The sequence below is a fragment of the Carlito syrichta genome, unplaced genomic scaffold, assembly GCF_000164805.1.
Source record: "Carlito syrichta isolate Samal-C Ts95f unplaced genomic scaffold, Tarsius_syrichta-2.0.1 Scaffold305249, whole genome shotgun sequence".
Lineage (NCBI taxonomy): Eukaryota > Metazoa > Chordata > Mammalia > Primates > Tarsiidae > Carlito > Carlito syrichta.
Window position 1 is genome coordinate 49083 of NW_007249345.1, and position 24340 is coordinate 73422.

Consider the following 24340-nt stretch of genomic DNA (forward strand, 5'->3'; position numbering starts at 1 on the left):
CTTTAGCCAGCTTACCAAACCCTGGACTCTCTGGCTCTCGGGTTAGTTGCTCCAGGAGGCCTCAGTGTTCTTGGATCTTGTGCACTAATGTAAAGTGGGAGCGGGGAGGGAGGCCTGGAGAAGATGGGAGGGGTGGAGAAGTAGCCTGAATTCTGAAGCCAAACAAACCTGTGTTCAGATGCCGGCTTTGACAGTTATCAGCTGCATGACCTTGGCCAAGTCATTCACTTCTCAGAACCTTACATTCTTCACCTGTAAAAATTCCCAGGCTGGGCGCAATGGCTAAAGCCTGTAGTCCCAGCACTTTGGGAGGTCGAAGTGAGAGGATTGCCTGAGCTCAGGGGTTTGAGACCAGCCCGGGCAACTTGGTGAGACCTCATCTCTACAATAAACCAAAAAATAAGCCAGGCATGGTAGCAGGTGCCTATAATTCCATCTTACTTGGAAGGCTGAGGCAGAAAGATCGCCTGAGCCCAGCAAGTCGAGGTTGCGGTGGCTGTGAGCATACCACTGCACTCCAGCCTGGGCAAAAAAATGAGACTCCAACTCAAAAAAATTCCCACCCCTTAGGACTGTTTCAATGCCGGGCACATGATAACTGGTCAAAAATGGGAGAATGCCAGATTTCAAGTCCCTGGACTTAGGAACTGTCTCTTGTTTGAGCTCCATTGTTAGTATGGTGCCATGCACATCGGGGACACCTGTGAATATTTGCTATGAATACACGATTTTTGGGGTCCCCCAAAAGTCAGCTTTGGCCGTTCAAGGTGACTCATGCCTATTATCCCAGCACTTTGGGAGGCTGAGGTGGGAGCGTTGTTTGAACTCAGGTGTTTGAGGTCAGTCTGGGGAACATAGTGAAACTTTGTCTCAACAAAAAATAAAACAAAAATAAAAATAAATAAGCTGTGCATGGTGGCGCATGCCTGTGGTCCCAGCTACTTGGGAGGCTGAGGTGGGAGGATCACCAGAGCCCAGGAGGTCGAGGTTGCCGTGAGCCATGATCATGTCGCTGCACTCCAGCCTGGGTGGCAGAGTGAGACCCCGACTCGAACAAGAAAAAAAAAGTCAGTTTTGTCTCCTATTTTTCTGAGTGACCACTTAACTTGTTCCTTTTTCTCCCCAGTTCAGCTCCCATGCTAACCACCTCTGCATTGCCCTACCCTCTTGCCTCACAGTTACTGGGGAACATCCTCCCTTTCCTGTCTCCCCACATCCTGTACCCACAGAATGCTCTCCCTTTCTGTCCAGGCCTCTCCGGTCCAAGGTGGGCCTCTCCACCTGCGCCCGGGTCCCATTCTCACCTCCCTCATCCTTCATTCCCCTAGTGGCCTCCTAGTCTTCCCGCTCTTGTCTCTTTGTCTTCTAGAAGTAACCATGGTCAATACTCTTCCATCTGAAAAACAGCCACAAACCACTCTTTTTTTTCTTTCTTTCTTTGAGTCAGGATCTCACTCTGTTGTCCAGGCTGGAGTGGAGGGGCACCATCATGGCTCACCACAGCCTCAACCTCCTGGGCTCAGGTGATCCTTCTGCCTCAGCCTCCCGAGTTGCTGGGACTATAGGTGCATGCCACCACGCGTGACTAACTTTTTGATTTTTTTTCCCGTAGAGATGAAGTCTCACTATGTTACCCAGGCTGGTCTTGAACTCCTGGGCTCAAGTGATCCTCCCACCTCAGCTTCCCAAAGTGCTGGGATTACAGGTGTGAGCCACCACACCTGGCCTACCAAATCATTCTTGGTCCTGCCACATATCTCCTCTAGATGCCACCCACTGTTCCTTCCTACGAGCTCCCTGAAAGATTTCATCTTCCACAGCCTGGGTGTCCGTCTCTTCTGTTCTCGCTTCCACCCAGATGACCTCAATTGCCCCAGCCCTCCCCCGATGTGGCTCCTACCAGGGTCCCCGGTGTCTTCCTTGTTGTCAGAATGAGTGGACACTTGGCCTTCTTCTCATCTTCCCAGCCTCTCCTGTGGCATCGACAACCCTCTGGGAAGCTCTCTCCTGCGTCGGTTTCTGGACACACACCTCTCCCACTTGCTGTCCCCTCCCTGCTGGTTCCTCTCCATCCTTCTCTTTCACCCCCTCCCTCCCTCTGAATGTCTGTCTTCCCTGGAGTTCTGCCCATTTCTGGCATCCCTTCATGCAGATGGAGACCAACACACCACCTGAATGCTGACAGTGTCCTAACCTCCAGCTGGGATCTTTTTCTCTCAAGCCCTACACTTACGTGAATTCTAATCTTTCTTTGCAAACCCACTCTTTCCCCTGGATTCTCTGACTCGGGGAATGGTCTCATCATCTACCCAGACCTCCAAGTCACACACCTAAATGTTATCGCAGTCTCTGCCCTGGCTCTGGCACCTCACGGCCCATTGGATGCCAGAGCCTGTTGATAATTCCTTCTAATGATGTCTGGAATCATCGCCTCCTCTCCACAGCCCCTGCAGAGAGCTGGAGGACAGGCAGATCTGATGATCTCACTCTCTGGCTGGAAAACACTCAGCGGTTCTCTGTCACCTTCATGATGAAGTGTTACATCTTGCCGGGTATGGTGGCTCATGCCTGTAATCCCAGCACTTTGGGAGGCAGAGGCAAGAGGATTGTCTGAGTCCAGGGGTTTGAGACCAGCCTGGGCAACTTGCCGAGATTGTATCTCTACAATAAATAAAAATTTTTAAAAAATTAGCTGGAGCTGGGTTCGGTGGCTCAGCCTGTAATCCCGCGCCTTTGGGAGGCTGAGGTGAGTGGATTGCCTGAGCCCGCGGGTTCGAGACCCGCCTGGGCAGCAAGACCTCATCTTTACAATAAATCAAAAAATCAGCCGGGCACGGTAGCGCATGCCTGTAATTCTGGTTACTTGGAAGGCTGAGGCGGAAGGATCGCCGGAGCCCAGCAGGTCGAGGCTGCGGTGGCCGGAAGTGGCCACTGCACTCCAGTTTGGGCGACAGAGTGAGACTCCAACTAAAAAAAAAAAAAAAAAAAAAAAAAAAAAAAATTAGCTGGGTGTGGTGGTGTGAGCGTGTGGTTCCAGCTACTTGGAAGTCTGAGGCAGAAGGATCACCTGAGCCCAGCAGGTCGAGGTTGCGGTGGCCTTGAATGTGCCACTGCACTCCGGGTTGGGTTACACAGTGAGACTCCTATTAAAAAAACAAGAGGCTGGGCTCGGTGACTCAGCCTGTAATCCCAGCACTCTGGGAGGCCGAGGCGAGTAGATTGCCTGAGCTCGCGGGTTCGAGACCCACCTGGGCAACTTTGCGAGACCTTACCTCTACAATAAATCAAAAATTAGTGGGGCGTGGTAGCGCACTCCTGTAGTTCCAGCTCCTAGGAAGGCTGGTCAAGGCTGCAGTGATCGGGAGCGTGCCACTGCACTCCAGTCTGGGCAACAGAGTGAGACTCCAACTCAAAACAAAAACAAAGAAATAAACAAAAACAAAGTGTTCCTTTTTGAGATCTCTGACGGGACCACGCTTTTCTCCAGAGCAAGGCTAGGCAAGCTGGTATGGAGGGTGTAAGATTTAAGGAGATTCTCTTTCCTGGGGTTGTCTGAGTGCCTCCTTACGTTTTTTGCACCTTGGGAGCTCCATAGCTCCAGGCTTTGTACCCACTCTAAACGTTCCGCCCCTTCTTTGTCTTACCAACTCCTCCCGTCCTTCAAGGCTCAGTCCAAAGGCCACCTCCTCCTGGCTGACTTCTCTGATGCCCCATATCTGAATTATATGACACTCTTTGTGTCCACTCCTCCATCAATAGATCCGTTGGCTGGTAGACTCCCCAACTTTCACCCCCAGCCTGAGGAGCTTTGAAGGCAGCTTGTTGAATGACTAGTAGAGGGAATGGATGATTCAATCAGGAAAGGAGGTGTGCTAAAGTTACAGTGTTTTTGTTCTGTTTTGTTTGTGAAGTCAGTGTCACCCAGGCTGGAGTGCAGTGGCATGATCACGCTCACCGCAGCCTCAACCTCCTGGGTTCAGGTGATCCTTCCACTTTAGCCTCCCAAGTAGCTGGAACTACAGACACACACCACGTCTGGCTGAATTTTTAATTTTTTTTTGTAGAGATGAGGTTTCGCTATACTATCCAGACTGGTCTCGAACTTCTGGGCTCAAGCAGTCCTCTCACCTCGGCCTCTAAAGTGCTGGGATTACAAGTATGGGTCACTGTGCTCAGTCTTAAAAGTTATAGTTAAAAGTAACAATATTGCCTGACCCCATGGGTTCGAGACCCACCTGGGCAACTTGGCGAGACCTCATCTCTACAATAAATAAAGAATTAGCCGGGCGTGGTAGATGCACCTGTAGTTCTAGCTACTTGGAAGGCTGAGACGGAAGGATTACCGGAGCCCAGCAGGTCGAGGCTGTGGTGGCCGGGAGCGGCTACTGCACTCCAGTCTGGGTGACAGAGTGAGACTACAATTCAAAAAAAAAAAAAAAAAAGTAGCAATAGCTTGGGATCCAGAGCCCAGTCTTTAATGGCCTTGCTATGAAGGCATGTGCTTTCCAGCAGTTAAAACTGAAACCCATAGCCAGGCGTGGTGGCGCATGTATATGATTCCAGCTACTTGGAAGGCTGAGGCGGAAGGCTCACCTGAGCCCAGCAGGTCGGGGCTGCGGTGGCCATGAGTGTGCCACTGCACTCCAGCCTGGGTGACAGAGTGAGACTCCAACTCAAAAAAGCAAAAAACATACAAACAACCTCCCTCAAACTGAGGCCCAGTAACAGACAGTGAGGTCTCTGTCACTGGTGGTGGTTAAACTGAAGCTGCCAGGGGAAGGCACGTGGAAGCCAGTTCTGAGTTTTCATAATTCCTCCTGGTCTCATCCAGTTCTTTTGGGAGGCAGCTGATATAGGCAGCATCCCACTACCATGCCCTCCCTTCCTTGTCTGACAGCATCGTACCTGCATGATAAAGTTCAATGTCTTACCAAGGCATCCGTGACCCCTCTGCATCTGGCCCCTCTCACCAGCCAGACTCGACTCTTAGCTTCCTCACCCTCTACCGACTGGATATTATGAACTACTATGGGCACAGTGGCTCACACCTGTAATCTCAGCACCTTGGGAGGCCGGGGCAGGAGGATTGCTTGAGACCAGGAGTTTGAGACCAGCCTGGACAACATAGACCTCATCTCTAAAAAAAATCCAAGCCAGGCTCGGTGGCTCAGCCTGTAATCCCAGCACTTTGGGACGCTGAGGTGAGTGGATTGCCTGAGCCCGCGGGCAACTTGGCAAGACCTCATCTCTACAATAAATCAAAAATCAGCCGGGCGTGGTAGCGCGCGCCTGTAGTTCCAGCTCCTGGAAGGCTGAGGTGGAAGGATCGCCGGAGCCCAGCAGGTCGAGGCTGCGGTGGCTGGGAGTGGCCACTGCACTCTAGTCCGGGCGACAGAGTGACTCCAACTCAAAAAAAAAAAAAAATCCAAAAATTAGTCAGGCACAGTGGGGGCATGCCTGCAATTCCAGCTACTCAGGAGGCTGGGGCAGAAGGCTCACCTGAGCCCAGGCAGTTGAGGCTGTGGTGAGTCATGATTGCAGTCCAGCCTGGGCACTGTAGAACGAGACCCCAACTCAAAAAAAAAAGAACTATTTGCGTTTTCTTACCATCTCTCTGCTTTCTCCCATCTTGGAGTCTCTGGCCCAGGCTGCTGCTTCTTTCTGGAATGCTGCTCTCTTCTTTCCTGCCTGCTTCCAACAGCCTTTCCTGCCACCTCCCCCAGGAAGTGCTTGCTGCTTCAGCCTGGGTGAGGTCCTAGCGCTGTGTCACCATAACCTCCCTACTTGGCCCTCAGCACATTGCATTGATCTTGCCTCCAAGCACATGGCTGATATTTCTCGGGGCTCAGTATGTGCTGGGCCCTGATGTAGTATCTAAGCATTTTGTGTGACTTGCCTCCTTGAACTCCGCAATGGTCTCATTTTATAAATGGAGAGATGGAGTCTTTGGGAGATTCGGGTTAATGTCTTACTTCCCCGTGCTGCAGAAACTTACCATCCACCTGTTCGTTATTAACAATAACTTTAAGGCTGAGCATGGTGACCCATACTTGTAATCCCAGCACTTTGGAGGCCGAGGCGAGAGGACTGCTTGAGTCCAGAAGTTCGAGACCAGTCTGGACAGGATAGCGAAACCTCACCTTTACAAAAAAAATAAAAATATCAGCCGGACGATGGCGTGTGCCTGTAGTCCCAGCTACTTGGGAGGTCAAATGATGCTCATTTATGATCTCAGTTTCTGTGGCTCAGAGTGTAGGCATGGCCTGACTGCATCTCCTGTTCTGGGTGTCCCAAGGCTGCAGCCCAGGTGCTGTCTGGGCTGTGCTCTCTTCTGGAGCTTGGGGTCTTCCAAGCTTGCTTAGGTTGTTGGCAGAATGGGGATTCTAGTCTCTATGGCACTGGACCCTCAGCTTCTAGAAACCACCCCCTCTTCAGAGCATGGCTGTTTGCCTCATGGCTGGTAGAGGTTGCTTCTCTGTTCAGGAAGGGCTCGGTTCCTCTGTGTGTGGCTTTCACCTGATTAAGCCAGGCCCACCTAGGTTTATCTTCCTTTTTATTTTATTTTATTAGATTGGAAGATATAGTTTATTTGGAAAGTAAATTAGAGAGAGAGAGAGAGAGAGAGAGAGAGAGGATTTACCTCCCCAAGGCAGGGAAAGGGGTCAAAGCTCCATCTTCCTTTTTATTTTTTGAGTCAGGGTCTCACTCTGTTGTCCAGGCTGGAGTGCAGTGGCACGATCATAGCTCATGATAGCCTTGACCTCGTGGGCTCAGGTGATTCTTCTACTTCAGCCTCCTGAGTAGCTGGGACTACAGGTGCACGTCACCACACCTGGCTATTTATTTTGTATCTTTCTAGACACGAGGCCTCACTATGTTGCTTAGGCTGGACTGGAACTCCTGGTCTCAAGCAATCCTCCCACTTTGGCCTCCCAAAGTGATAGAATTACTGTGCCTGGCTGCCTCTCTACTTTCATACCCAGAAATAGTAGGTGCTTGGAACTGCATTGGGTTGGAAGAATTGCAGCAGAATTCTTTGGCTGGCTGGTTTGAATTCTGCACCTGGCTGGAAGAAGGAGCCCAGCAGAAATGCCTTCCTGCCCCCTGTACCTCCCCACCCCAGAGAGAACGTGAAAGAAACTCAGTCTCCTCACTCTCTCCCCACTCCTGCCGCCCTCTCCCTCCCCATGAAGAAAAGCACAAAGTCAGGAATTGATGCTGCATCTTTTTTTTTTTTTGAATTTTGCTTTCTTAAAGCATGTGCTGAGCAATCGGAGGGAGCAGTTTGGCAATTAAAAAGGCCCAGTGGCTTGGGCAGCGGCGGAGGGCGGCCAGGCAAGGGTGGGAAGAGTCCCTCTTTCCCGGGCCAGGGGTCAGCAAAGCCCGCACTAACTTCATAAAATATAAAACAGGGGAGGGCGAAGGGAGGAGGGAGATTTGTAAAACACAATATCTTAGGGGAGTGGCAATAATAAAAAATAAGGTTCATTATTTACAAACAATTTCTGTTCTTGGTCTCTGTACAGTGGGAGCAGGGGGGAGGGAGGGGTGTCCAGGTGAGGGGTGTCCGTGTCTGTGTGGGGGGAGGTGTGGGCGCAGGAGGCAGTGGTCGTGTTGGTCATATGAGAAAGGAGGAGAGTAGCCAGTGAGTGGTTCATCTGAGAAGGACGGATGGTCGTGGGAAGGAGAAGGGGAACAGAGGGGTCGGCCCAAGGGAACAGTCCAAGTGTCAGGAAGGAGGAGAGGCCCCGGCCAAGGTAGGACGGGCAAAGAAAGCCTGGGAAGTGGAACCCTTTCTCCTGGAATGGGAAGCTCCAGGGGGCAGGGACAAGAGCCGGATCCGGGTCAGTGAGCAAGACAGCTCCTCTTCTGGGTGCCGGGGGTTACGTCCTGTGTCCTGGGTCCTGGCACGGCCTAGGAGACTTTGATGGTGGTGTTGGGACCCAGATCCCTGGAGAGGGAAGAGAAGTTGGGGTGACTCGGTCCAGTAGGGACCCGCTTGCCCTTCTGCAAGCTGAATGTGGCCATGGGAGCATTGGGACTTTGGGAGACAGTAGTGGACGTGGGGACCCGGGGAGGGCAGGTGAGCCTGGGGCCCCAGGAGGGGAAGGGGCCACCCACCCACCTGTCCTGGAACCACTCCTTGGGGTGGGAGAAGTCGGGGCTGGTGCCGTTTCCACCAACGCCTTCAGGCCAGGCCTCGCTCAGGTACTTGGTGGTCTCGTGGGTGCTGTCCAGATGGTCATGCTGCTGGCGGTCCTGGGGCCGCTGCTCCACTGGCCCCCCGGGCTTGATCTCCCAGCCATCCGGGGACTCCATGGGCAGCAGGGCGCTGCGGCCATCTTCCCACGAGCCTGCCCCCTCGTCGTAGAACAGGAGGCTTCGAGAAGGCACTGCAGAGAGGGAGTACAGGATGAAACATGGGGGCCCAAGGGGTCCCCCCACTCCCCCACCATCACTCATGGCCCGGTAGTTAAGGACAAAGGCCCTGGAGGCTTACAGACCTGGATCTGAGTCCGACACTTCCTAGCTGTGTGACCTTGGGGAAGTTACATACTTTGCTTTAACCCTTCTGAGCTTCAGTTTGCTCATCTGTAAAATGGGGATCCTAGGTACCAACCTCATGCAGATGTGAGGTTCACATGAGGTGATACCAGGGAAGAGACTGAAAATATTTAGTAAGTACTCAGAAAAATTAGTTCCTTTAAGCAGAAGGGACTGGGTTTGGGCACCTGAGAGCTAGATTCTAACTTGCCCCACTTACTTTCTGTGAGATCTGGAATAAGTCTCTTCCCCCATTCTTTCTTTTTTCCCCTGTTTGGTAGAGATGGGGTCTTGCTATGTTGTCCAGGCTGTTGTTGAACTCCTGGCCTCAAGTGATCCTCCTGCCTTGGACTCCCCAAGTGCTGGGATTACAGGCATGAGCCACCGGGCCTGGCTAGTCTCTTCCCCATTCTAGGCGCTAGTCTGCCCTCGAGGGAATGAGGGGAAAGACGACACACGTTTGTTGGACACTACCATGTTGGACACTACCATGTGCCAGGCATCACACAAAGCCCTAAACCTGTGTTCAAACCTGTGTCAGATCTTTAAAATCTTACGGAAACTCTTGAGAATGAGCTTGCTTCCTTCCTTCCTCCCTCTCTTTTTTTTTGGAGTCGGGGTCTCCCTGGAGTACAGTGGCATGATCACAGTCCACCACAGCCTTGACCTCCTGGGCTCAGGCAATCCTTCCACCTCAGCCTCCTGAGGAACTGGGACTACAGGCACATGCCACCACACCCAGCTAGTTTTTCTTGAATTTTAGTGAAGATGCGGTCTTGCCATGTTGCCCAGGCTGGTCTTGAACTCCTGGCCTCAAGCAATCCTCCCGCCCTCGGCCTCCCAAAGTGCTGGGATTACAGGCACAGGCCATTTGGTCCCATTTCCAAGAGCAGGTAACTGAGGTTCCAGGAGCTCGGGTAAGTTGTCCCATGCTAGCCCTCATGGATGGTAGCAAGCAAACCCGGGTCTGCCTGGCTCCAGGATATGCCCCCTTCCTCCCAGCTCTCACAGCCACGACCTCGTAGTCTGTGTGAAAGACAGCCCCTGAGTTGTGCAATGCCCCAGCTCGGTCCTGCAGCCTTCCCAAAGCCAGGTGCCTTCTCAGATCCTGGGCCTGAAACCTGCTGCGGTCCCTGCGAGGGGTTCCTGCGCTCCTGGCCTCCTCTCGCTCCATCGCCTCGCCCCCACCTCCCACTCCCTTCTCTCCACTGGCTTCTCTAGTCTTGCAAGAACAGCCGGGACTCTCACCCCCTTGAGATGTCTGTCTCAGGACGCCCGTCCAGGAGTGGCTTTCGCTCGCCCGCCTCCGCTTCCTCTTCCCCTGACCCTCCCCATGATGGCTGCCACCCCTCAAGGCCTCAGAGTCTGTCTTGCTCATCCTCCCTGCCACATCCCTCCTTCTTGAAATTCACTCCCCTCTCCCTGACTTCCCATCTGTTTCCTCTTCCTCCCGCTGCCCTGCTGGACACGTGGTTCTGGGTAAGTGACGGAGGGCAGCCAGGAAGGTCCTCTGTGGACCCACCGGAGGGATCCTCTGTCTCTGAAATCCACACTGCTCTTTGCCAGCCCTATCCCACCTCTCGCCTTGCAGCCAGGTGGGGTATTTCCTCTGTCCTCACACGGGCTCTTCCAGAAGGGGGTGAGTGTGTCATTTAGGAAAGTCCAGGCACTGTGCTGAGCAGCACGTGTGCAATTTCATTTAGTCTTCACAACAACCACAGTTCAGTCATTGAAGAGGGGCAACTCTTATTTTGTAGGTGAAGAAATGAGAGCTTAAGACACACACCAGGGCCCAGAACAGAGCTCATGCCTGTAATCCAGTGCTTTGGGAGGCCGAGGCAGGAGGATCACTTGAGACCAAGTTTGAGACCAGCCTGGGTCATATAGTGAGACTCTGTCTCTACATAAAGATTTTTATTTATTTATCTATTTATTGACTTAGAGTTAGCTCCTTACTCTGTCACCACAGCCTACACCTCCTGGGCTCAGGAGATCCTTCCACCTCAACCTCCCAAGTAGCTGCGTGCACCACCACACCTCATGACCAGATAATGATTTGTTTTTGTTTTTTTTTTCTTTATTTATTTGAGTTGGAGTCTCACTCTGTCACCCAGACTGGAGTGCTAGGCTCCAGCAATCCTTCCGCCTCAGCCTTCCAAGTAGCTGGAACTACAGGCACGCGCTACCACGCCCGGCTAAGTTTTTGATTTATTGTAGAGATGAGGTCTCGCCAAGTTTCCCAGGCAGGTCTCAAACCCGCGGGCTCAGGCAATCCACTCACCTCAGCCTCCCAAAGGCGCGGGATTACAGACTGAGCTACCGAGCCCAGCTGTTTGTTTGTTTTTTTTCTTTTCATTTTTTGAGTTAGAGTCTCACTCTGTAGTCCAGGCTGGAGTGCCGTGGCACACTCACAACCACTGCAGTGTCGACCTGCTGGGCTCCAGCGATCCTCCCTCCTCAGCCTTCCAAGTAGCTGGAACTACAGGTGCACGCTATCATGCCCAGCTAATGATTTATTTATTGTAGAGATGAAGTCTCGCCAAGTTGCCTGGGCTAATCTCAAACCCGCGGGCTCAGGCAATCCATTTGCCTTGGCCTCCCAAAGTGCTGGGATGTCAGGCTGAGCCACTGAGCCCAGCCTTTTTTTTTTTTGAGACAGGTCTCACTCTGTCACCCCAAGCTGGAGGGCAACAACATGATCATGGATCACTGTAGCCTCAACCTCCTGGGCTCAAATGATCCCCCACCTCTACCCCCTAGTAGCTAGAACTAAAGGCATGTGCCACCATGCCTGGCTAATTTTTAAATTTATTGTAACGATGAGGTCTCACTATGTTTCCCAGGCTGGTCCCTAACTTCTGGGCTCAAGTGAGTCTCTTGTCTTGGCTTCCCAAAGTATTGGAATTACAGGTGTGAGCCACCATGACTGGTCCAGGCTGGTAGATTTTTAAATTTTTTTAATAACTGGATGTGGTGGTGTGCACCTGTAGTCCCAGCTACTTGGTAGACTGAGGCAGGAGGATTGCTTGAGCCCAGGAGTTGGAGGTTGCAGTGGACTATGATCACACCGCTGCACTCCAGCCTGGGTGACAGAGTGAGACACTGTCTCAAAAAAAAAAAAAAAAAAAAGAAAAAAGAAAAGGAAAACGCATGCCCAGGTGGCAAGTAGCAATGCCAGTTATTTCTGTCCCTGGCAACTACTGTACTTCTCAATCCCTCGTGGAAATGGCAAATATCTGAACCCATACCGTCACTGCCCTTCCTCTGCCCATGGTAGACGTTACCAATGGATAATGACACTCCTTCCTGTTGATTCCGAATGGTGCCTCAGAACCCTTCTTAACACAGTGCTTACTGGAAATGACTCTTGAGCTGAAATTCACTGGCTAGCCACATCACGGGGACGGTGCTTAACAGATGCCCCATAACCACTGGCATCATTATGCATGGGGACTAGGGCTGAAGCGATCCTGTTGCCCCCTAAGCCCACCTCCTGCAAGCCACTTCCGAAGCTCTCCAGGAGGCCGGCTGGGAATCAGGGGCCCTGTATCCCAGTCCCAATTCGACCACTACCGTTCAGTAAATCATCTTTGGGCCTCGGCTTCCCCATCTGGAAAACGAGGAGGTAGAATGAAATGATGTCCCCCCCAAACTTGGCTTCTGCCTTGTGTCTGGCTGGTCCTTCTGTGGGCCTGAGGTGGAGGGAACAGCACCTACCACGAGGCAGCTGCGGGACAGGAGGGCACTCACTCTGGCTGGCCGTGTAGGCACTGTCCGCAGCCATGGGGTCTTCCTTCACAGTCTGGGAGCCGGAGGAGAACTCAGGAAGGCAGGGCACAAGAGAGCCAAGCACCAGAACGAAGCACAAGGCTGCCACCTGGTAGCAGGGACACAGTGGCGTCAGATCAGGGACAAGGAGGGACGCCAACCCTGACCACCCTCAATGCTTCTCCCCCAGGCCGATGGCTGCAAAGTCTCAGTGTTCTCCCAGGAAAGCAGGCCCTTTGGCCAGCCAACCTTTCCTACATGCAGGGCCTCCCACCCTCTCCAGAGAAGGTGGGCACGGTTCGGGCCATTCCAGTCCAGTGCAGGGGGACTGCTACAGGATGTGCTAAGCACAAGAGGGAAGTGGCCAACGTGGTCGTCACCTGGAGTGGAAGAACTAGGAAAGGAACAGAGGGGGAGGTGCAGGTGGGGGTTGGGGTTGGGGTGGGGGCGGGGGACATATTGTAGCATCACATCTTTAGCCGAATTCTAGAAAGACTGGCCAGCAGGAGGGACCGGAAACCAGGAAGCCCACACTATCCCTGGCCCATATCCTGCCTCTGCCTCCTGCGTGCAGAGGCCAGCCAGCGGCGACAGGTTGGACATTTCCAGAGAGGACAGAAGAGGAGATAGCAGAGGGCTAGCCACACCCTGGGTGTCCTTCCAGGTTTCCAGGGATTTCCTGAGCCTTTTCACTGCTGTCCGTTCCAGAAAGAACCATGTCCATTCTTCCCTGGGTCCCAAGCACCTCGCTCCACAGGGCTTGCAGAAGCCACCTCCTCCAGGGACCTGCCCTGCCGCCCCGTGGCTGGGTTCGCTGGTGTCACCGCCACATCCACAGTGTGTTCGCTGGGCAGGGAGGGCTCCGTGGGCTCGGGGAAAGAGGCGGGGGTCTACCTGGGCCAGCCCACCAGGCACTAGGATGTCTTACCCTGGTGTCGTCACCCACAATATTGCCAATCCCTCAGAGTTCAGCCCCCCCCCAAAAAAAAAGTCAGCCTAGGGAAGGCTGGTCCTTCTGTGGGTCTGAGGTGGAGGGAACAGCACCTACCATGAGGCAGGTCCCAGTCTGGGTGGCGGCCATCTTGTAAGGTCTGGAGATCTTGTTGGTGACCAGGGTCTGGAGTTTCTGCAGTTGCTGGAGCAGGGTCCTGGGGTGGGGGGGCACAGTGGTCACCCAGCAGCCTCTAACTTGGCAGGTGTCTCCGCCTCCTGGAGCTCCCCCAGGGCGGAGTCTCCAGACTTGGCCTCCACGCCAGGTGCCCATTTCAGTCTGGATAGGAAAGGTCACCTCCTGCTCGGTTTCTCTGCGGAGTGGCTCGGCATCTGGGGACTGCCTTCCAGTGGCTAGCTGGGTCACCCTGTGGCTCAGGGGTGCCCTATGATGCTCCTGGCCAAGGTGGAGGGAAAGCCTGTCCCCGACTTGGGCTGAGGACAGCCTTCTTTGTTTTGTTTTGTTTTTTGAGACAGGGTCTCACTCGGTCATCCAGGCTATAGTGCAGTGGCACAATCACCTTGACCTCCTGGGCTCAGGCAGTCCTCCCGCCTCAGCCTCCTGAGTAACTAGGACTACAGGTGCACACCACCACACCTGGCTAATTTGTTGTTGTTTTTTTTTGAGTTGGTGTCTCACTCTGTCGCCCAGACTGGAGTGCAGTGGCCGCTCCCGGCCACCGCAGCCTCGACTTGCTGGGCTCCGGCGATCCTTCCGCCTCAGCCTTCCGAGTAGGCAGAATTACAGGCATGCGCTACCACGCCCGGCTGATTTTTTGATTTATTGTAGAGATGAGGTCTCGCTGCCCAGGCGGGTCTCGAACCCGCAGGCTCAGGCAATCCACTCACCTCAGCCTCCCAAAGGCGCGGGATTACAGACTGAGCCACTGAGCCCGGCTCACCTGGCTAATTTGTAAAGACGAGTTCTTGCTATTTTGCCCAGCCTTCTTTTTATTATCTTACCCCGGGCACGGATACATTGACCTGCCCTTCTGGACACCCTGCAACACCTTGAACTGATAAGAAGGAACTTTGGAGAAAACCAAACACTGCGTGTTCTCACTTATAAGCAGGAGCTTATAAACTTACATCACATATAAACTAAGGATTTACAAAGACGTAGAGAATGTATATGGACCCTGGAGACTCAGAAGGGAGGGGGAGGAAAGGGATAGAGAGACAAAAATCACCTATTGGTGGGGGTGGCAGCTACACTTAAAGCCCAGACCCCAAACTATTTGTATCCCCCAAAACTATTTTTTTTTTTGAGTCAGTCTCACTCTGTCGCCCAGATTGGAGTGCCGTGGCATACTCCCGACCACTGCAGCCTCGACCTGCTGGGCTTCAGCGATCCTTCCGCCTCAGCCTTCCAAGTAGCTGGAACTACAGGCGCGTGCTACCATGCCGGCTAGTTTTTTTTTTTAATTTATTGTAGAGACCAGGTCTCATCAAGTTGCCCGGGTTGGTCTCGAACCCGCGGGCTCAGGCAATCCACTCGCCTTGGCCTCCCAAAGTGCTGGGATGACAGCCTGAGCCACCAAGCCCGGCCCCCAAAGCTACTGAAATGAAAAAAAGGAGGACCTGTCTGGCACAGTGCCTGGTAGGTAGTGAGAGTACTTAGCACACGGTGGCTGTTGTTTTTGCTAATTTTACGGCTGTTTTTGCTTTTGTCACAGCACTTCATTTATTTGCAAATTTCCACGCCAGTCTCCCTCGCTAACCGTGGACTCCCTGAGGGTGAGGACTGAGTCCTGCCCAGAGTGGGATCTTCTGGTGCGCAGAAAAGGGGTTCAGCGCACGCTCTGGGGACAACCGCCCCTCCACCAGCCCGCCGGCGGGAGTCGCAGTTCCCAGAATGAACAGCAGGTGGCGGAAGAGCTCCAAGGGCCGGGCCCTGTTTTGAAGCGGAAAGGAATCCCAGCCAGAGGTAGAGGGGAGACGGGGAGGGGGCGGCGAGGGAGGAGGCCAAGCAGCGAGCAGAAGAGTGGCTGGATCCCGCTGGAGAAGCTGGGGGAGAAGAAAGAAGGAAAAAAGGAAAAAGTCTTGGGTTGAGCACCTGCTACATACCAGGTGTGTGTCTAGATTATTGTAACTAATCGCAGCAAATAATTACTAAAGACACACCAGGGACTCATGGTTGGATAGTCTCGAGAATTCAGAATAGACCAGGTACGGTGGCTCATGCCTATAATCCCAGCACTTTGGGAAGCCGAGGTGAGAGGATTGCCTGAGCCTGTGGGTTCGAGGCCAGCCTGGGCAACTTGGTGAGATCTCATCTCTACAATAAAAAAAAATTAGCTGGGAGTGGTGGCACATGCCTGTAGTTCCAGCCACTTGGAAGGCTGAGGTGGAAGGATCGCCGGAGCCCAGCAGGTCGAGGCTGCAGTGGCTGTGAGCGTGACACTGCACTCCAGCTTGGGCAACAGAGTGAAACTCTAACTCAAAAAAAAAAAAAGAATTCAGAATAAAAATAAGGCCACAGCCTCAACCTCCTGGGCTCAGGTGATCGTTCTACCTCAGTCTTCCAAGTAGCTGGGACTACAGGCGCATGCCACCACACCTGGCTAACTTTAAAAAATTTTTTTGTAGAGATGAGGTCTTGCTATGTTACCCAGGCTGGTCTCAAATTCCCTAAGCTTAGCTGTCTCTCCCAGTGGCTCACGTCTGAAAATCCAGTACTTTGGGAGGTGGAGGCGGGAGGATCGCTTGAGGCCAGGAATTTGAGACCAGCCTGGGTAACATAGCGAGGCCTCATCTCTACAAAATTTTTTTAAAAAGTTAGCCAGGTGCGGTGGCATATGCCTGTAGTCCCAGCTACTTGGGAGAATGAGGTAGAAGGATCGCCTGAGCCCGGGAGGTTGAGGCTGTGGTGAGCTGTGATCTGTGATCGTGCCACTGCACTCCAGCCTGGGTGTCAGAGTGAGACTCTGACTCAAAAATAAATACATAAAAGCCAGAATAAAAATAATGAAAGAAGAAAAAACGCTAACACGGATTGTGTTTTCTTAAATGCCAAGTGCCAGGCTGGACTCTTCACTTGTACTGTCTCATGAAATCCTCAATCCTGTGAGATAATGCTTCCATCACCCCCATTTAAACAAAGAAACGTGCACCCAGAGTGATCTCACAATTTCCCCAGAGTCACAAAAACGGCAGGGCAGGGCAAGAACTCAGAGCTGTGACTCTGTGTAACCGCTGTAGGTCAGGCACTGTGCTGATCTCTCCACACTCGTGTTTTCCAAACTTCACTGTGAATCACCAACGATCTCTTCAAAATGCAGTTTCTGGCTCAATAAGTCTGGGGAGAGGGAGTCCTGAAATTCTGCATTTCTCATAAGCTCCCAGGTGACACTGATATTACCTGTCTGGGAAGGACTTACACCTTTGGGTCTCAAACTGTAGGGTACATCCAAATCACCTGGAGGGCTCATTAAAACCCACATTGGGAGGCTGGGCATGGTGGCTCAAGCCTGTAATCCCAGCACTTTGGGAGGCCAAGGTGAGAGGACTGCCTGAGCCCGTGGGTTCGAGACCAGCCTGGGCAACATGGTGAGACCTCATCTCTACAATATATACATTAAAAAAAAAATTAGCTGGGTGTAGTATCGTGTGCCTGTAGTTCTGGTTACTTGGAGGCAGAAGGATCGCTGGAGCCCAGCAGATGGATGCTGGGGTGGCCATGAGCCTGCATGCCACTGCACTCCAGCCTGGGTGACGGTGTGAGACTCCAACTCAAAAAACAAAACAAAACAAAAAAACCCACATTGGGCCGGGAGCAGTGGCTCATGCCTGTAATCCCAGCACTTTGGGAGGCTGAGGTGAGAGGATTGCCTGAGTCCAGGGGTTTGAGACCAACCTGGGCAACATAGCGAGACCTCATTTCTACAATAAATAAAGAAATTAGCCGAGCATGGTGGCACATGCGTATAGTCCCAGCTACTCAGGAGGCTGAGTCAGAAGGATCGCCTGAGCCCAGCAGGTCAAGGCTGTGGTGGTGGTGAGCGTGCACTACAGCCTGAACGACAGAGTGAGACTTTGACTCAAAAAACAAAAAAAAAAACCCCAAAAAACCCAGATTGCTTGTCCTACTTTTGGCATTTCTGATTCAGCAGACCTGGCATGGGGCCTGAGAATAAGCATTTCTAGTAATGCCCAGGGTGTACTGATGCTGCTGGTGTAAGGACCACACTCTGGCAATTTCTGCTCTCTCCAGTCTCATGTAAGCAGCTCACCAGCCTTGCCAATGTCTAGGGCCATGTGGAGGTGAGGAAAATTGGGGATGCAGGGAGGGGCAGAACGGAAGTGGCCTGGGGTCTGTTTCTGGGGTTCCTGTCTCCCTAAGCTTAGCTGTCTCTCCTCCCTCCTGCCTCCCAGGACTGTGCAGAGCCAGGCAGGGGCTGCAGGAGTACAGGGGGCCAGGTGGGACACAGGCGCACCACCCACCTGTTGGCATTCTCCAAGGTCTCCACCTTTTTCCATAGTTCATTGTTCTCGGATGTAAACGTCTCCACCCTGTGGGGGCCAGGCAGGCACAGACTCAGGGGCCGTTCCCAGACTCACCCCAGCGCCTCAGCCCAGCCCACCACCATCCCACTCCCTGGACCCCTGCCCCTGAGGCCCCATGAGAGAGGACTAGGCGAGCCCGGGCCCCCCACCCCTCCCGGGACCCTTACTTCTTTTCTAGACACTCCACATACTCTTTCTTCTTACGGCGACTTTCCTGGGCCGAGATCTGGAGGGGGAGACCCGAACACAAGGGTTACCGCTGCCATGTATCCACTTCCTGGGGACTCCCAATTTCAAGGCTGGCATTCCCAGGGGAGCAGAGACACCCTGCCCAGCCTGCCAAGGAAGCTCTCAGAAGACCCAGGGATAGGACCAGGGCTGGGTTCAGACTTTACCTTGTTCTTGATTTTTCTCCGGACCCTCTTCAGGGCTTTCTCCTCAGCTTTGGTGAGGGGCAGTTTCGTGGGGATGGGGTAGCCCTCCGCGATCAGGGTACGCTTCTCCTCCTCTGTCAGGAGCAGTGGCCCCGATGTCCCCTGTAATTTCTGTAGGAAACAGGACATGGTAGTCAGGAACCAGACAGCCCCGGATTCAAATTGAAGCTCTCTGCCATGCATTCTCTGTATGACCTGGGCAAGGCACACAACCCACTGAGCCTCAGTTTTCTCATCTGAAAAAGGGGCAGATCTGAGTTCAACCCAGTAACATATATCAGACAGTGCTAGGATGGTTCTGGGAGCCTGTCCCACTAGGTACTCAGCACATCCTTTGGGAGGACACCCTGGATTCCACCCCTAAATCCACAGCCTCAAGCTCACTTGTCTGAGAGCCCCAGAGCCCACAATCTTGACTTGGGGAGGCTCCATATCCATACCATGGCTCCTGGCAATACTGGACCTTCTGAGCACTGCTCCCCAAATGGTGCTCCTTGGAGGTAGCCTGGGTCACCCCCACAAGTCAGGAATGTCAGGTTCTAGTCCTGGCTTTGGCAGGCTCCTCTGGCCTTGTCTGTCTGCCTCAGTTTCCTATTTACTATGAAGCAGAATTAAAAGATTCTCAGCCAGGTGTGGTGGCTCATGCCTATAATCCCAGCACTTTGGGAGGCCAAGGAGAGAGGACTGCCTGAGCTCATGGGTTTGAGATCAGTCTAGGCAACTTGGTGAGACCTCATCTCTACAATAAATCAAAAAATTATCCGGATGTGGTGGCACGTGCCTGTAGTTCCAGCTACTTGGAAGGTTGAGGTGGAAGGACTGCCTGAGCCCAGCAGGTTGAAGCTACAGTGGCCGTGAGTGTGCCGCTACACTCCAGCCTGGGTGACAGAGTGAGACTCCAACACAAAAATAGAAAAAGAAAAAGAAAAAAAGAATGTCTTGCAGCTGGGCATGGTGGCCCAAGCCTGTAATTCCAGCACTTTGGGAGGCTGAGGTGAACCCAGGGATTTGAGACCAGTCTGGGCAATTTGACAAGACCTCGTTTTTGAAAAAAAAAAAAAAAGAAGAAGAAAGAAAGAAGAAGAAGAAAAAGATTCTCATTTCCATCTGCCAGACACCAATTTCTGATGGGGGTGGGGACCGGGCTTGTGGTTCCCCAGACCCTCCCCGCTGGTCACTATACAGGGGTGGATGGATTCAATTCCTGTCTCCAGGGTCAGCCCACCCCCAGCTCTTACGTGAGGGGCAGTGAGGAGAGGGGAGGTGGAGATGGCTGTGGAGGAGCGGGCCATGGGCCGGACAGGGCTGGAGGGGGGCAGAGAGCGGGGACTCTGGGAGCCATCGCTGTCGCTGCCGTGGCTGCTGGGGGGCGTCGGAGGCATCTGGACCATGTCCTCTGGGGAGAGGGGAAAGGGGAAACCAGGTTAGCAGGTTCGCTCTGCTGTGACATCATCAGTTCAGCTTAGCATGGGCTTGCACCAGCCCTGAAACTGTGGAAGGGACTGCCAGGCTCTTGACCTCGGCTGTACCCCCTGCAGTGTCAGAGCTGACATCCCAGAGGGCTGATTCCTGTGTGCTACCCCACCTCTGACACCATGGAGACCCGGCTTCTTTAAACCTGGTTCTTGGCCTAGACATCACAGATGCTGATTTCACAGGGCCCAGGGTCTTTAAGCCCCAGCTCAGCAACTGCAGAAGGTGACTGGGGTCTCTGCCTTGAACCAGACTCATGGGATCAGACTGGGCAAGTAGCATCCTCTCCCTCCGTCCCTTCCTTCCACCCCAAAATATTTAGCCATAACCACCCTAGGCTTTCTTTTTTGGTCTGTGACCCTCACTGCTTTGTAGGGTTTTCATTTCCAGTTTTAGAGTTACAGGACAGCAGGCATTAGGATTTCGGCATACCAGTAAGGAGCCCAGCCTCCTCCTCCATGCTGTTCCCTCTATGACCATGGCACCAGGAAGACAGACACTCTGTAGGTATCTGGGGAAGGGGCCAGAGAGGCCAGGCAAAGGCAAGGACCAAGGGTGTAGGTGCAGGGAGAGCTCCCAGAACAGCACACGCTGCCCGGATAATGCCAGGTGCAGACACCTGAGCTCCACCACAGAGCGTGAGGGCTGAGGCTGGAGGAAGAGCCCCCGTGCATCCTTCCTGTCCGAACAGGTGGCCTTCTGGAAGAGTTCCCCCTCCTTGACACTTACTTGCCTCTCATGGATGCCACTCTGTAAAAAGCCCCTCCCCTGGACACACCTACCTTGGGAGTCAGACCTGTGGTGAGGTCCTGACTGTAGCGCCCCGCAAACTCTGTGACCTTAGTTGTGTTCCCTTGACCTCTGTGAAACGACTCCCAGCTCAGAGCCAGGAGGATGCAATGAGCTAATGTGCATGAAATGCCTCGGGGTTGAAGGGCACTGTGCAAGGCAGGTGTCTTACGCTAGCGTCTTTCTGCCTTGTGTGTGTCTTGTCTTCTCTCTGAGGCGGTTGAGCACCTTGAGGGTGAAACTTTGGTCTTATTCACATTTCTGAATCATGTGGTATTTAGCCCAGGGCCTGATACATAGAAGATACCCAATCAACCGTTGGTGAATTGATGAGACAGGATCAGAAAGAGTCCATTTACTCTTTCTCCTCTGGCCAATTCCACGAAGCTTCCTCTGTGCCCTTCTCCCCTGTCTGGGGTGGGGATGTGCTCCCAAGTCTCCCTGGGGATCTACCATCTGCACACCTGTATGACTGCTGTGTTACAGGTGATTTGTCTGTGACCTTCATTACTCTGTGATTGACTCCGGTATAGGGAAAGTCTTCTCTCTGCTTCCCCAGTGCCTGGGACTGGAAGATGCCACCCAGGGGACTCTGGATGGATGGATGGATGAACAGATGGATAGATGGACAAGCGGATGGATGGCTACATGGATGAATGGATGGATGGATGGATGGACAGAATGAGTGGACAGGTGGGTGGGTAGATGGATGGATGGATGGATGGATGGATGGATGGACGGATGAATGAATGGATGGATGGGTGGATGAATGGACGGATGGATGGATGGATGGATGGATGACTAGAAAGATGAATGAACAGATGAATGGATAGATAGATGGACGGATGGATGGATGGGTGGATGGATGGATGGATGGATGGGTGGACAGGAGGATGGATGGATGGATGGACAGATGGATGGACAGATGGGTGGATGGGTGGATGAATGAATCAACAGATGGATGGATGGATGGGTGGATGAATGGATGGATTAATGGATGGATAAATGGATGGATGGACAGATGGACGGACGGGTGGATGGATGGATGGATGAACAGATGGGTGGATGGGTGGATGAATGGATGGATAGATGGATTTATCCATCATGGATGAATGGACAGATGGACAGAAGGGTGGATGGACGGATGAATGGATGGATGGGTGGACGGATGGACTGATGGATGAACGGATGGATAGAAGGATGGACGGATGGGTGGATGGATGGGTGGATGGATGGATGAACAGATGGATGGATGGGTGGATGAATGGATGGATGAATAGACGGATGGATGGATGGGTGGATGGACTGATGGATGAACGAACGAGTGGATGGATGAACAGATGGACGGATGGGTGGACGGATGAATGAACAGATGGATGGGCGGATGGATAAATGGACGGATGGACAGATGGATGGATGGATGAACAAATAGATGGGTGGATGGATAAATGGATGAATGGACAGATGGATGGCCGGGTGAATGGATGGATGGATGGATGAATGGGTGGATGGATGGACGGGTGGATGGATGGATGGATGGACAGATGGACGAATGGGTGGATGGATGATTGTATGGGTGGGTGATGGATGGCTACAGAAAAAGCTTCAGTTAGTGAATAAACGGAAGGGGGATTAGCAAAGAGGGTAAGAGAGTTGACAGTGATAGCAGCAGCAGACTGGGTGAGAAGAGGACTGTAAGGAGATGAGGGAGCATTGATGGATGGAGAGAGGATAGGTCAGGGAGGGGAGGATATCTGGGGAGAAGCGGGGGTGTCAAGGGACAGGGTGGGTTGGGCCACGGAAGTCTGCCCAGTACTGGAAGGGAGAAGAGGCCCTCCCCTAGACACACTTACCTGGTGTCACTTTGAGGAACTGGTTCACCTCCTGGGGCTCTGCTTTGATCACTGGAAGCTGAGTCATCTCTCCTGGGGCCTGAGGAACAGACAGGTTCAGCTCCATCAGCTGCCCCTGGGACTGTCCCCACCATGCCACCCATCCACCTTCCTCTGTAAGGCTGGCGGTCTGCCTTGCATAGTTGGGCAAGTGGCTGGGCTCTGGGTTCTGGGTACAGCCTTGAAGGAGCAGAGATAAATTTTCATGCTTGGGGAAGCCAAGTCACGTTGAAGAGGTGAATGGTGGCTCAGTACCATAGTTCAGACGTTATGCTCAGGGAGGGAGCACTGCCTGTGGTCTGCGAGGCTGGAGCCATTTCCCGGTAAAGAATGACCCTGCCCTGACTATGAAGGCCACACAGACCTTGGCATTCTGGTTGCCATGAGGGCCAGAGGCAAAGTCTGGCAAGTGGAGCTGTTCGATGCCTGCCAACAATAGTGCATAAGAAGGAGACATTAATTGGCCGGGGACTCTGAGAAAACTTCTTGAGAAGCTGAAATCTGAAATGTTCCAGAAAGTTCCAGAAAGAATTTCAAGAGCATGTGTGGCTTCCTATACATGCTTGATTACCAGCACACATGCAGGTGTCTCCTCTGGGTTGGCAACAGTCATGATGATGTGGGTGGGACACAGAATCCCAAATGTGGGCCGATGACTAAGACTCACAGAAGGTTCAGGTTGGCAGGGACCTTAGAGATTCCTTGGTCTACATCCCAGCTCAACCCTCGAGTGACAGACGAGGTGCAGGTAGGTGACGCACTGATGTGGGTCACGAGGCTTTCAAGTGGCAATGTCAACACCTGGTTCCTGGTTCCTGTGTCTTCCAATAGGCATCGTGACCCCACTAGCATGGGCTTCAGGGTCTGAAAAGCTGAGTTTGGAAGTCAGTTCAGTTGATTCTTCCTTCCTTCCTTTCTTTCTTTCTTTCTTTTATTGGAGTCTCACTCTCTTTCTTTATTTCATCAGAGTCTTCCTTCCTTCCTTTCTCTCTCTCTCTTTCATTGGAGTCTCACTCTGTTGCCCAGGCTGTAGTGCAGTGGCATGCTCACGCTCACAGCTACCATAGCCTTGACCTGCTGGGCTCAGGTCATCCTTCCACCTCAGCCTTCCAAGTAGCTGGGACTACAACCACCGCACCGGGCTACTTTTTTGATTTATTGTAGAGACGAGATCTCTCCATGTTGCCCAGGCTGCTCTCAAACTCCTGGGCTCTGGCAAATCCTCTCGCCTTGGCCTCCCAAAGTGCTAAGGTTACAGGCATGAGCCATCATGCCCAGTCAGTTCAGTTGTTTCTGACTGTGGGATTTGAGACAAATGGCTTAACTCCTCGAGCCTCAGTTTCCTTTTCTGAAGCCCGCGCCCAGTCTCCGTGCCCATGGCTGATGCTGTCATGCCGTCCCTTCCTGCTCTGGCAAGGTCCGAGGAGTCTCTGAGCCAGTCTTGGAGATGATTCTAAAAGATTCTGCACATTTGCAGCCAACCCAGGTTCCAGGTGGGGCTACAAGCGGCCAACCCCTCTTTGCCTTTGGCCACGTACAGGTTGAGCATGTGAGCCTTGTGGCCAGCAGGGGGCAGCACCAGCCAAACTCCCACTCCAGGGATTTTTAAGATGATGCCCGCGTTGTGGAATTTTAGGGCTGGATGTACCTTTGGGGTGGGCGGGGTTCATATGCCCATTTTACAGAGAAGGACGCTGAGGAAGAGAGAGGGAATGCAAAATGCCCAGCGCACAAATGAGACACCGAACTGGGATTCAGGCAGGGAAGCTCCCAGGAGGGGCCTCACCTTTCCAAAAATGCTGAAGGCTGTTATCTATACATTCATGGGAGGGAGGGTTTGGCCTGAGAGTGTGGGTTAAAAATATTCATCTGAGCTGGGCTCCGTGGCTCAGCCTGTAATCCCGCGCCTTTGGGAGGCTGAGGTGAGTGGACTGCCTGAGCCCG

The 24340-nt window shown here is 52.9% G+C and overlaps 1 protein-coding gene across 1 annotated transcript in view; it reads right to left on the minus strand.

Annotated features, from left to right (window-relative positions):
• Window positions 1-7212: 7212 nt before the first annotated feature.
• The window catches only part of CREB3L1 (cAMP responsive element binding protein 3 like 1), a 44876-nt gene continuing 27748 nt past the window's right edge, over window positions 7213-24340 (minus strand). Inside the window, exons 4-12 of the mRNA XM_008061428.2 lie at window positions 22358-22436; window positions 19481-19638; window positions 18204-18353; window positions 17976-18034; window positions 17746-17814; window positions 13361-13460; window positions 12295-12421; window positions 8126-8393; window positions 7213-7951 (exon numbers count right to left, since the gene is read on the minus strand). Coding sequence (XP_008059619.1) covers window positions 7915-7951; window positions 8126-8393; window positions 12295-12421; window positions 13361-13460; window positions 17746-17814; window positions 17976-18034; window positions 18204-18353; window positions 19481-19638; window positions 22358-22436 — 1047 coding nt within the window. The 3' untranslated portion in view covers window positions 7213-7914. The remainder of the gene's footprint in view (window positions 7952-8125; window positions 8394-12294; window positions 12422-13360; window positions 13461-17745; window positions 17815-17975; window positions 18035-18203; window positions 18354-19480; window positions 19639-22357; window positions 22437-24340) is intronic.